The sequence below is a fragment of the Daktulosphaira vitifoliae genome, unplaced genomic scaffold (genome assembly GCF_025091365.1).
Source record: "Daktulosphaira vitifoliae isolate Bord-2020 unplaced genomic scaffold, ASM2509136v1 Scaffold_1, whole genome shotgun sequence".
NCBI lineage: Eukaryota > Metazoa > Arthropoda > Insecta > Hemiptera > Phylloxeridae > Daktulosphaira > Daktulosphaira vitifoliae.
In genome coordinates this window covers 22,642,990-22,657,723 of record NW_026099572.1, presented here as the reverse complement: position 1 = coordinate 22,657,723, position 14,734 = coordinate 22,642,990, and the positions used below count along the sequence as shown (strand labels likewise).

Genomic DNA, 14,734 nt, shown 5'->3' with positions numbered 1-14,734 from the left:
AAATATTAGCTCAAAAAAGGTGAGCTAATGTATTTTTATTATTATTATTATTATTATAGCAATACCGACTGCTGCAGAGGTAATTGGCCATATTTATTAATATTATAATGGTTCAAATTAATTTACATAACCAAGGTTTTCTATAAGGAAGTCTATAGTCCAGTAAGCCTTCAATTAAAACCATCAGATCCAATATTTTATTTAAAAAATACTTAACAGTTTTTTTTTTATTATTAATAATTAGCAGTATAAATAAATTTTAAAACTATAAATTAATTTTATTATTAAAATATAAAACTTAAGATAACAAGTTTATAATATACATTTATTTGATAAATAGGTAGTCATTAAAAAAAAAATTGATAAAGCTTAACTTTTTTAGAAATTACTTATACCTGTTATTAATGCTAATCACTTTCAATTTCATTTGTTTCATCCTGAGCTTTGAAACTTCTCTTAAATATCTCTGACATTCTTTTCATAGCGTCCAATTTTGTAAATGCTTCAACACTTTCATCATCACTACTTTCAGCCTGAGATATTGGTTCTTGAGAAAATAAATCACTATGCGGTTCAATAATATCTTGATTTTGAGAACTAAATGGCTCTCTCAAAGATTCACCTAAAACTTGTGGTTCATTTTGAATTTCAGAATTATCAATGTTTTGTAATTTTTGAATAGACTTTTGTTTAACCAAAGATATCCCTTTATTTAAAATTTTATCGAATTTTAGTTTGATTTTTTTTAAGTATTTTGCACTATTTTTATCATCATTTCTTTTTAAAAATTTAATTAATCGATTGACTTTTGTGCTTAATACATTTGACTGTTCTTCATCATTATCAAATATAATCTCCAATTTGCATAAAGTATCTACAAGCATTGCAGAATATGGTTGTTCTTCCATCAAATATTCCATAATATAACCGGCCAGTTCACTGTGGGCATTAATAGCCATTTTTTCATTTTTAAACATTAATCCTCTTGTAATATTTATCAAAGTTGAGTTAACTTCTTCAGGATTTATACCCAATTTCGCTATCAAATTATGTTCATCAATTTCTTTAAATACTGGAACATAGCATTTTGAAAGAGTACTACTGCTAGAGCGAATGTAAAATACATACGAGGTAAAAAATTGTACAAGATCATTAGAAATATTAAATGATTCACGAGTTACTCGTTTGAACCAAATAATTAACAACTTAGAAAGCAAGTTAATTGATTTTACTTTTTTAAATATTAATAAATCACAAAATCCTTTTACAACAACTGATTTAAAACTATTATCATCCACATCATAATCAATGCAACTAGCCAAAAGAGGAAGAACATTTGAAATGTAAAATACATCATCATACTCCTCATAGATATCTAAGTTTTTTTCTATACCAAAAGTCTTAAGATCATAACACAGAAACAATTCGAAAATTATTCTAAAAATTAGACGACGATCAGTTGAGGAATTTGATATTTCAGCACATAAAGTAGCTATATGTTCTTTTGCAGCATTAGGATTATTTGCTAATAAAAATGGAGATAAAGCTCGTATTGCTGCCATTCTAATATTAACTTCAGAACAATCTAAGTATCCTACTACAATATTTTGAATAATATCAGTTAGTAAAGAGAGTTCAAGGCTTACTTTAGATAACTGTTGTACTTGAAAAACTAACTCAAAACCTTTAAGTAAATTTTGTGCTGCCTGATCTACCAATACAACTTCTTTTGGTAATACATTTATTTCTTTAAGTTGTTTTTTTATTTTTTTTATTTTTGAAACTAATAATTGAACATTGTTTGAAGTTGTTGGTTCATTTTCAATCAACTCTTCAAGTCTGTTAGTTTTTAAAAGTAATTCTTTTTCTAATGTTTCTTTTTTACCAACTTTATCAATAAATGAATACATGTCAATTGTACGGCTTTGTATTTCATTCAAAATTTCTTTAATATAAATTAAAATATCTTGACCATTTTTAAAAGTAAAATCTAGTAATACTGATATAGGTTTAATAGGAGCTAAACTTGTTTTATCATCTAGTATTAAATCTGAACACAATTTGTTCAAACTTGCTGCTCCAAAGTCATCAATTGCAAATGTTCTAGCCATATCTAATAACTGTACTAATACAAATTCCTTATCTTTAGAAGGATAGACAAAGTGGTACTCACGAATATAATCTGAAAATTTAGCTAAATCTGGTAGCAAAACGTCAACATAATCATCATCAACAAAACCTTTATTTCTAGCTAACTCTATTTTCTTTTCTATAGTTAAATATTTGGCCACACACTTCCATAAGAAAATTTTTTCTACGGATAGATTTCCATAATCAATCATTCTAGTCTCTGTGTTTATATATTCTTCCATTAAATCTAAAATTTGACTATCATAGTAAGACTCAAATATTATATTTAATGTTTTTTCACATAATGATTCATTTTCTACATTTAATCTTTTAAGAAATACAACAAAATCATTTCCACAAGATTCTAACCAGCAATCTAACAATCTTTTTTGAACTAAACATTTAATATTTTCACTTTTATCATCTAAACCTTTTTCTAATATAATTTGTCTTTGTTTAGATGACAAACTTTGATAAGGATAATCTAGTAAACGATTATAAGCTTCTTTTCTGACATTATCACTTATATCATTAATTGTACTTTTTAGCATCTCATTGACCACATTATTGAACATACCAATTTCTTTAACAATTGCAGTTCTAACTTCAACACTGGGATCACAAGACATATGAAATATAAATTTTTCTACTATTGGACAGTTGGCATTATCTGGCATTTGTAGTCTATGTAAAGCATGAGCAGCTTGAGCTCTAATTTCCGATTTTTTATCCTGTAACCGTTCTAGCAAGAGTTGAGTAGCTACATCACACAATTCAACAGACAACACAGCACCATCAGCCATAAAACTTAATAAATGATTCAAAAAGAAACAAAACCTCCATCTGATATTCTTGTCTTTTACTCGACCATACTTACGGCACAACCGAAAAATTTCTGCTATCAAATGTAAGCCCTTACGACCATCCTTTGTTGTATGTTCAGCCAAAACAGAAACACCACTCGCAGCAAATTTAATCATATTATTTACAACTGTGCAATGTATATTAGTATCTGAAACAATAACAGACATAATCGCGTCTAAAAATGGCGAAACAAATTCCACCCAAGTTGCATTTACAAATTTATCTTTAAGCAATTTTAATAAATTAGATTGTGACCCGATATCGCCAGATTTCTCAAACAATTTAATAATTGCTTTATTCATCGTTTATTTTAATAAATCTTGACTAAAAAAATGTACATCTATCTTGAAGTTTTTTATGCATTAAAAACATTTATTTAATTAACGCAATTTAAATTGAATTCTCCAACGTATTATTTCAATAACGGTTATCAAATTATGATAACTACTGGTTACAATGGTTACCAACAATAACAAACCATATAATTAGTAGGAGTACTTGATTGATGGAGGAAGTTAAAAAAATGAAAGCTTAGAAAAATCTATACAATTTTTTTTTTTTGAGATATGTAGTCTTCTACAATAATTTATTCGTATAAACGAGGTGAGCAATTCGCGCACTTCGTGAGATGCGTTAAACCGGTTAACCAATTAATACGTAAAAATAAATATAAAAAAATTATTTTAAAAAGAATATATAAAATATAAAGACATAAATTAAAATACTTAAAAGCAAAATTTAATAATGGTAGTTAATATTTTTGAATACAAGAGGAAATTGTGTAGCATGTCTTATAAAGCAGATTGAAAAATTATCGTTAGATCGCTTTTTAGCAGACCTTGATTTTTGAAAGAATTTAATAGGAATTTGGATGCAGTTACACGATGCCAAACTATAATCTGACGACTCATCACTTTCCTGTGTTATAAAAACGGTTCAGGCGTGACATGTGTATATCTATATTTTCTACATGAACTTTAACATCTTTTAAATTGTTTATAAACCCCCTGAATTGTAGAATTTATAATGAGACCCTTGTCCTTTTTCTCCGATGAACCATTATTATTCCGCCTTTTAACTTTTAAATAGGCCCTTTTTGTAAATGTTTCACGATGCACTTCTTAGTGTACCTCAAATTTTTTTTGCTCAAAATAAATAACCATAAACAAAAGAGTCCGTCGTAAGGCAGAATCCCTTTGAATGTATGGCAACGTTTCGATTATATAATTATCATTGTATTTTGGGGGTTAGTAAACTAAGTTCCAAGAAATTGTTTTGGAGTACACTGAGTCCTGGTTTAATCTAGGCCTTATGTAAATTAATCCTAAATAAAAAAAAAGGTCACTTGTATATTAAGTCCCAATATTAAAAAAATCAGGAAAGTCATCAACTTGGGCATTTGCTTCAGTCTAAATATTAAGTGCATCCAGTGGTGTAGTCCTAAAAATGTTTATGGGTATACGCCTATATTATGAATAGATAATAACGTGGGGGGCTTCGCCCCCCCCCCATGCAATTTATATTTTCTACATACAATATTTCACAATTATTTTGTTGAACTTTTAATTTTATACATTATCAACAGTGATATAGTCGTAATTTGATCAATAGATAAGTTAAAAACCTAAATGAGGAAACGTGGGGAATTTCACCTCCACACTACTTTTCAAAGGCCTTAACTATAACATAGTTTTAGGGGACGGAATACAAATATTGTGATGTTTTAACTGTGTTAAAAATATGTATTTTCTAATTATTACATAATGCAACTAAAACTCCTAACCCTCTCAGATACAGCCTTGCTCCTTCCAACTTTCAACTATTACTCGAATATTTTTACTGACACTTCTAAATTCTTACATAAACTAAATTTCATAGTCATATAATCGATAAGTGTATTATTAGATACTGTTATATTTTTTGTAAATAAACAATAAACTTTATGCAGTAATAAAATAATCTTACAATCATTGTTTTCAAATCGTTAAAACATAAATGAAATAAACGTGAATGGGTACATGTTAGCACTATCTTAATTCATTATAGGTAATATATTAAATACTAGATTGGTTGGTAAACGGTTTATTACGGGAAAATACAAATTACCAATTTCAACAGCTATAGGTTAACCCAATAACTTTCAGTTTCAACTTAGTATGTGCTATATCGTTAATTTCTGGTCGATGTTTTAAATTTTGTCAAATGTCAATAAAATTGTCGTGAAATTATAAACATTATCCTATTTATTTTATTGATATTTATTAATACACTTTGACAGTGTTTTGTTTTACATTTATATTCTATTTTTAAAATGATAATAGTCTCGACTCGAGACTCTCGAGCCATATTTGTGTGTTTATAACTTCAGATATATGTTTATATGTGGTATGACTGTAGAGATTAAACAAACTGATAATAGTTATTCAAAATTTGTGTTTTATGACAAACATACCTATATTCGATACCCACGTATTACTTTTTATTTTATTCTTTAGTCTATACTCTAACTATTTTATAAATACGTATATGCACTAATAAGAAAACAGTGGGTATACGCCGTATACCCGCGTATAACTCATGATTTTATAAGTATACGCATTAACAGAAAAACAAAGAAGTGGGTATACGCCGTATACCCGCGTATACGCTCCACGACACCTCTGAGTGCATCCCGAGACTGTTCAAATTATACTTTACTAAACCGAGCCGTATCCGGTCATTTAAATTATGTAACCATAGATTAAATGTATTAGTGTATTTAATCAATGATGAAACATAAAAAAATTCAAATTCTATTTGATAAGAGAAGTATTTTTTCCTCAACGACTTTCGATAAATTTTTTAGTTAATTACAAGTATTTTGAAGTTAATATATTTTATTTAGAAGCTGAATTTTTAAGTTCTAAAGCTTTTATATAATCTATATCATTGAAGGAAAAATAATTTGAAAGAAACCAGGAGAACACCCAAGGAAACGATGTTTTAAACATATCCTGGAACTCATAAATTGTGCGTATTTTATTTCACAAAAGAATTTGGCGTTCATAAAGGAGTGGCTTCAACGACAAGGCATTGACTTTAATAGATAATGATGATTAAAGATTTTATCAAGTAATGCTAAAACGAGAAATAATAAAAAATGAAAAAAAATATATATAATGAAAAATATTTCATTCCTGATCTTTATTCAATTGCGAAAACTCTACTTTGACCCAAATTTTATCCTGAAATTTTAAAAGTAATATTAGTTCTAATAACGTAAGATCATTTTCTTCTCTCAAACTAAAAAAAACTTATTTAGGAATTAATAGGGGTAATATGATTTATTGATTTAATGGTTGTATTAGTAGAAAAAGAAGAAACTGCACGAATCAATTTCGAGAAAATTTTCAATATTTTTGTGCTGATTGAAAGACTGAAAGTATCGGCTTAAAAAGTGTGTTTTACTTTGTTTTCTGACATTATATAGAAAGTTGTTATCATGTTTCATAAAACTAAAAGTTATATAATTTTTAATTTAATTTTGTTTTTAAACAAATTGTATTTTAAATAAATAGTATTTATTTTATTAATTACATTCTTCGTTTTTACATATTCATCAAACTGGCATAAACGTTTAGAAAATAATTTTTAATTATGTTAAAATTATACTAAAAGTATAGTTCAGTATTGTATTAAATTCAAAATGTTGAATGATACAAACTAAACATGATAAAATATGTTACATTCCATTTGCGAGTTAAAACTTTTCGTTACGTACATTACTAGCCTTTTAAAAAAGAAATAGTGAGTCAAAAAAGAAAAACTAAATAAAAGCAATACACATCTAAATATAAACATATTTAATAACTACATATTTCTGTTTGTCACATTAACCGCGATTTGATAAAGTATATCATTATGGATTACATTGTGACGAAAAATTTATGTTATCGCATTTAAATTATATAATACATCCTATGTGACATAAATCTTATGATAATGTAACTAATAAATATATTTTTAAACCAATTTAATTATTAATAAAATATCAGTCATAAAAATGATAACACATAGAGTTTTTTCAATAATTTACAACTTAACAAATTAAAAATAAGGGATTTTTCAAAGCTAATTTTATTTTGTTTTCAGTAAAATACCTAAGTTGAATATTTTACCATAGAAAGCCAACATGTCTAACAATATTGTGTAAAAATTTTTAGGATTTAATTTTTTGTCCAATTTGAAAAAAAATAAGTTAGAGTTGCCTAAAAATTGTTATTTTAGAAATTTAAAATTTTTTATACTTACTAAAGAAAGGCCAGAGTAAAAAATTTCAAAACACAATCAAATATGATGTAAAAAATTGTATTTCATCGTTAATTTCAATTTTAAAAATTTCGTTTTTTTACAAAAACAAAAAAAACCCTTTCTTATAATTACTAAAAAAATTCTATTGTGAACTTGTAAGATCTTAACTTACATAATGTAACGCTGTATAATTTTATATCATCATATAGATATATATTCATATCTATCGTTCATACCTAAATATTATAAGACTGGGGACTCAATTTNGGTAACATCTAAATCTGTTTGAATTGGAATTTGAGTTAATATTTTATCTAAATCATTAATACAATTAGCATTTTCTGAATGTTGAAAGTAATTAAGTAAAAATATTTTTTTAAAGGCATATAAAAACTGATAAGNTTACACTTTGAAAAAAGCATATAAAAACTGATAAGGTGTTGGATTTGTATTGTTTCCATTTTGCTGTCGAAAAGTACAAAATAAGTTTTCAAGGCAATCTTGGTTTATTCTTCCAGTGTAAAACACGTAGGTTTCTTGTTGAACTGTTAGTTTGGACAATTTTAAACCCTTCCATAGTAAGACCAAGCCAGATATGGAGACTAACTAACCTTTTATAAATTTTATACTATTTGTAACATCATTACCACTTTTATTATCAATTACTTTTAAATTAGAAAAAAAATTAAACATTAATTTTAAATGATTATCTTGTTCAAAAGTTAATTTAAATGGGCGATTGAAATTTTTTGAAGCCGGTTGTTTATAAGAATTGAAAATATCAAAAAGTTTATCCATATTTCTAATAAAATCTATTGAACACTTAGAAGAAAAATGTAATTTATTGGTGGCTAGATAAGTCTCCATTCCAGCTGCAACACTTTCACTAAAAAAAACTTTCATTTTTTCAAATGGACCAGGAAAAATATGAGCATGAGTTAATTTATGGGCCATTTTTAAGTTACACTTAGAATTTTGTTCATAAAAAGAAATTAAATGATTTTTTTCTATTAAACTATTATTGTATGAAAAATTATGCAAAAAAAACATATTTCTTGTTGATTTTAGTAAATGTGGGGGGCCAAAAATATAAATAATTTTTTTTTCACTAACATAAAAAAAAGGACGGGCTGGAGTTACATTGACTGTATTACTAAAACTAACAACATTAGAACCCATATCTGTAACAAAGGCTTTGACATTTAATCCAAATTGAAAAAGTTTTTGAATTATGGTAAAAATAAAATCTTGTAGTTCAAATCTCATACAACTACTTGACACCATGTAATAAGCTATTGGCTGTTTCCAATTAAAATTAATGCCTCTTATCATTAGAACAAAAGAGTAGTTTACAGGAGAATAAGTTTTAATTTTGTTAGATTCATGAAATCCAATAATTTCATCTTTTTGTAACATATAATATAAATTAGATTTTAAAGCCATCTCATCAGCACATAAAATACATTCTTTAGCTGCATCAGTAAAATGATTAATTTTGTAAGAAAGAATATTAAAAATAATTTCATTAATACCAGTCACAATTTTAAATTTATAAGTTAAACGTTTTAAGGTAGAGATAGATGGCAAAGATAAAGTATTTAATAAAAGTTTGTACACACGCGGACCTAAAAAATAAATATGTAAAGCTAATTGTTTAATTTCATTATTATAACGATATCCTTCTTTTTTCTTGTTCTTCAAGTTTATGTGAGATTTAACAATTGTAAATAATGCAGGTGATAAATATTTCTTACTTAGTCTTATATAATTTTCTACTGTGTCATACCTAGAAAGTTGATTAGTTAAATCAGCAATAGTCTTATCCATTTCCTTAATTTTCCGTTTTTCAAATTGTAGTTTTGTCTTCAATTTCAGCTTCCTTGGAGTATTATTTGATAAGTATAATTGAGTTTGAATGATCAAATCACTTGATGATGCAGGAGATTTATAACCACTTTGATCAACCGATACACTCTCTGATTGGGAAGTCGAAGGTCCAGAAGTTGAACAACGTTCTATGATTTCCTGCTGTCTTTGAAAAATTATGTTATCTAAAATTAAATAATAAATTGTTATGAATAATACTAAAACTGTTAGTAGTATTATATTTTTCATAAAATTTGAATTATTTTAGATATAATAAATTTTACAATTTTAATTTTTAATTATTATTATTATTGTTATGATAAGTCATTTGTTGAAGAGAACCCCTGGATTGTTTTCAGTGAATCGAGTTTATTGTTTAACAATTATTTTATATAATATAATAAACACATAAAATAAAAAATTATTTCCATTTTTCTTTATTTTCTGAAATTATAATTTTAGATCTTAAATTTAAAACAAACTGAGAAAAAAATTAATTTTAAAAGTAAACTACTAATTAATATTTAATAATTAAACTACACTAAATAATTATTTTACAAATAATTAAAAAAAAAAAAATACTGACCACTAAATATTGTAGGTACTGTATCATGTACCAGGCGATTTTTTGTACATTTTTTTTCAAAAATATTTTATCCTCAAAATGATCCGCGCAAACTACAAGATTATTTTTTTTGGATAATTTTAGTAGGGGGTGCGATAGTCCTGTCATCCAAGCCACGAGCCGCCACTGAATAGTACGCTATTACGGGCCGTTTCATGGCTAAATGGAATTTTTAACAAGAAATTTTTATAAGTATTGTAATGGGGTACAGTTTAGATTAAAACAGTGTAAATTAAAGTATCATTGTAAATGTATTATTGTATAATGTGCGACAACATCATATGGGATTTTTACGTTCGTTGTGTGTGGTGGAGACGCTGGAGAAATGTTGCCATGCGTAAGTAAGTGATGAGAAGATGTAATGATATAGTTGGTTATGTTCCTTTTAAAAAAAGATGATGGCTGTGTTATATTTTTTTCAATAAACACATTTTTCTCCATCTCTCTAATATAAATTCACAAGTAACAATATGAACTTCATGATGAATTAAATGGAAATATTAATAAACTATGTTTGAGAGAACAGCTAACAAATACGCACGAATATCAATTATATTTGAACTCCTAATCAAGAAACACAGCATCACCGATACGACTGAATTAAGGTCAGAAATTAAACTACTACTAATCATACGCAATTCGTACATATAGTATATAGCACATAAAAATGAATATGTTTATTTTTTTATAAATGAATATTTGTATAAATTTTATTATTGCTTAACGCAGAAACTAAAATTTACTTCTAATGTTAACAAATTGTAATTAAATCATTTTTTTTATATTTGTAAAATAAAAAAGAAAAACCCAGCACAGGGGGGTCGCGGCACAGTGGAGACGTGGCATAGTTGGGTCTAGTATAATGATATCTGACAATGATTAAAATCACTATCATAAAAAACGCTTCGATGCAAATCTTTAGACAGTGTTTAGTTTTAAAAAATTGGTGGATTATTCCAAAAGCTACATGATCTGCTATTTTCTTATTTATATCTTGATTAAGATAAAGTATGTCGAATAAAAGAATGATATAAATATTATTTCTCATAAAAAAATTCTATTGATGTAAAATGTAAAAATAAAATCGAGTTTTTCACACAAATATAGCATTCGGTAGCCATTTATACCATGAAGACAAAATAAAAATTTTTTTTTTTTCTTAATATAGTATATTATATTAGCTTTAATTTGAGATATATATAAAAGTGTCAGACTTTCCGGAACACTTTCAAATATAAATTTGAAAAAGTTAATTTTTTATGAAAAAGTTGTCATTTTAAATCTTCCCCTGTGGGCAGGTAAAGGGTCAGATTTATAAGAAAAATATACCCAATGAAAGGCTAAGACATCATNAGGTAAAGGGTCAGATTTATAAGAAAAATATACCCAATGAAATGCTAAGACATCATTGTAAAACCAATACCTTCTACGCTTCGCATCAAAGCTAAAAAATACCATTTCAGTATTTATCATTTATTCAAGTAAAATTAACACATTTGTATTATAATTATGGTTGATTTATTTATAACATAATAATGTTACAATACTATTAACATAGTGGCTTACATGTTTTACAAAACTAAATAGATTATAATGTTGCAAAGATGTTTGACATTCGTATTAGGTTTTTCTTAAGGCTTTAATATGACTTTTAGGATTATATACAGTTTATTTTCTTGTAAAAATATAGTGGCTCAATTGATATTAGAGTAAATTAAAAAAAAATTATACTTTTTTTACAAATGTAATGATCAGCGTTTAATGAATTATTTTAATTATATAAGGATGTCAAAGTTATTTCAACGTCTTACCATAATTCATTTGTTCAAAACCATTTATGTTTAAATTAGCAATGCAATTATGGAATGCATTTTGTGCTTGTGGTAAATTTTTGGATGACAAATAATTAATAACTTTATTAAGTTTAACACCTATTATTATGTTGATAATATTAGTCCCTAAAAAAATAACATATTCAATCTTCAGAGTGTTATAGTAATTTGGAATTGCTAAACGAATAAAAAAGTGCTGTTTTCAACAATTGTAATTACTTGATATATATTTTAAAATTATATTTCATAAAACAAAAAAGGTGTATAATAATATATTTTATTGGTTAATTTTTACTTACAGAAAACATGGAATCATCTAAAACCAAATACGTGTAAAAAGCAGCACAACAATACTCTGCAAAAGGAATTTCGTCAGATCCAAAAATGAAGAATTTTATACCACGAACAACTCCATCTAGAGGAATTTTACCAGAAATAATTTTAATTATATCTCCGACTATACATTTTCGTACATCGTTTCGGTCGTCTTCGTTTAAATCTCCTTCGTACACATCTAAAGCATAGTAAAACTATTTGCCCATTTATTTTTAATTGTATAGACAGTGTATAAGGTTCAATTACTCATTTCTGACGTATCATGTCCATCAAGAGAATACATTTTTATGCAAGCTCGCAGAATTTTATATGCTCGATAAAAACGCAAATTTAATCGTTTTTTATATGTTTTCAAATCGCCCGTTATCTTAAAATAAAGATGTTTTTATAATTAAAAAGATATATTAAAAAAACTTGTATTATGTAAATATTTATATCATAGTTTAATTAACGTTTCGTTATAAGACGAGAAAGCCTGTTAATGTTCAAATTCTATGCGGGGGGAGCAAGATTGTATAGTTGCTAACTAGATGTATATCACATGGACGCATTCGAGATGGGCTTGCTGCTCGCTCATAAGTCGGCGCCTGCGATACCAAACCGGCAAGTCACCGCTAGCAAAGTTGGACAGGAGGGTGGTGTCGTATATGTCCAATTGCTTGGCATACACGTATATCGCTTTATATTGTAATTGATAATTATCAATAAAAATACTATAATTTGTATTTTATATTGATACTAATTAAATAAAATTAGTTGTCATTATAATCACACTGTTCAATACTATAATTTAACCATTGTTAACAATACTGTCAAATTGTATTAATCATGTAACATTTAATATGTAAAATAAAAAGACATTCGCTAAAAACGCTGACAACAATATCCCTGGATTGGGGGGGGGTACCGTATTACACTATATAGAGCACAAAAATCCTTTCAGAGCGGCATTCGATTTCATCGTATTGACGCGACTTACGTCGCAAAAATGTAGTCGACGCTGGTTTTGAGGGTAGGACACGTGGGCCGTTTATTAATGAGCAACAACGGGTTAACTTTAAAGAAAGACAAATAAACCGAAAAGACGAATACAGTAATAATAATCTTCGCTTAATATCGCGGCACTTTCGCTGACGTCCACAACTCGGTGTCCAGCATGATCCTCGGCGTCAAAAAGTTAGCAGCTATAATGGCGACGGTGCGCGGGTGCGGATCGGTTCGTCGAGTCCGGTCGTGCGGCACGTCCGGAACCGGGGCGAACATCCTCGACGTTGTCACGCTGACAACGGGAAGAAGACTCAACGTATCATTTGCGGCGGGTCGTCGTCGGCTGTGCGGCATTTGCTGGACTTTGCACCGTGGCGTATGGCACGCGGTGTTGGTCAGTCAAATACTCATAGTAGGGCGACGGCTGATAAAGGTGGCACGAGTCGCGGGGCATCGCGTATAACGAAGCGACGCGGGGCCGTGTCAGTATATACTAAATGAACAATTGTCAGCCACAAACCTGTGTTGTTGTCGGCTACATTTTTTTACGCGTGTGATTTATATACGAAAAGAATTTGTTTTAATTATTTATCTTGTGGCGAAATGCAAATCCAATATCTCTAATTATATAAACATATTGAAATATTTATCAAATCATCTCACAGCAATTTGCAAAAAAAAAAGAAGCAAGTAAATTTATGGTATCCCAATTATTTGGAGTTAATAAGTTTGAGTAAAGGATGACAAAGCAATAGATCATTTATTAAATCAATATCTTTAAGTGTTAATTTTGACTGGTTGGTTAAAATATTATACATTAAAACATTATATGGTATTCGTGAACTGGCTCCGCCGTTTCGTTGCCACTTAGTTAGGACATTAGAAAGACAAAAGTTTATTACACCTCAATTTCTAATGTACTGCGTTTATCATTTTTATATCTACTTGTCTTTGTCGTTCTGAACCCTCGAACCATATGACGCCGATAGAACCACAACCTGATGTTCTCACCATAAACAAGACCTACTTCTAATTTAATCATTTTTATTTTATTAATTTTTGTTATTTGAATTATAACAATGGAAAATAGTATAAAGTATAAATTTAATTTCTTGTCAATTCGCAAGACATTGAATTTCTAAAATGTAATTTATTTTTTATTGAATTGTTAGAATAATCTAAAAAGCATTGAGATATTATTAATATCAGCATTTCGTTATTTTGTACCTTGGGATATTCTACTGCAAACAAACTTGAGTGGAAAATTATACAACAATATTCAACATTTTCTGTAATAATAGATTTATCTAATTTTAAAAATTCAATTATTTGTTGACTCATTTCTTATACCAATGATGATGATGATGTGAGGCACAACTATGGCCGGTGGTGGGCTGTCACTCCTCAAAACAACAACGACAAGTATCAACATGAAACCCCCTTTTACCCCATATTTAATTTTGTGTAACTGGCACCTCTCTTTTTCTTTTTTTTTTTTCCTTTATGAATAACGATATTTATAAATCTTTAATAATTAAATCATTAAAAAAATGTTATTATATTATACATGGCCTCTTTTTTTTTTCTCTCTATACTTTTCCCTCATTTTTATTAATATTTGTTTTTTTTTTTTATCAAAACCTAGTAGCTCCGTCGACAAATACTATCTTGCTTGGCGCGGCTACTAGGTCACTGTCCAGTGTTCCCCCTGGGCAGTGGGTAATTAGTAGGCCCTCTGTTTTGGCTGAAACCTTACAATATTTATAAACATTTTGTAGAATTGTTGTATTATTAACTTTGTAAT

General features: G+C 27.7%; 1 protein-coding gene across 1 annotated transcript; it reads right to left on the bottom strand.

The window, feature by feature from the left end:
* Positions 1–174: 174 nt before the first annotated feature.
* Positions 175–3,423, bottom strand: LOC126895138 (condensin complex subunit 3). The gene has a single exon (XM_050666665.1). It carries the CDS (start codon positions 3,294–3,296, stop codon positions 408–410), a length of 2,889 nt encoding a protein of 962 aa, XP_050522622.1. The 5' UTR covers positions 3,297–3,423; the 3' UTR covers positions 175–407.
* Positions 3,424–14,734: the final 11,311 nt, after the last annotated feature.

What these genes read in the sequence shown, in the direction of transcription:
- LOC126895138 (XM_050666665.1), bottom strand. Translation starts at nt 3,296, where the DNA reads ATGAATAAAGCAATTATTAAATTGTTTGAGAAATCTGGCGATATCGGG.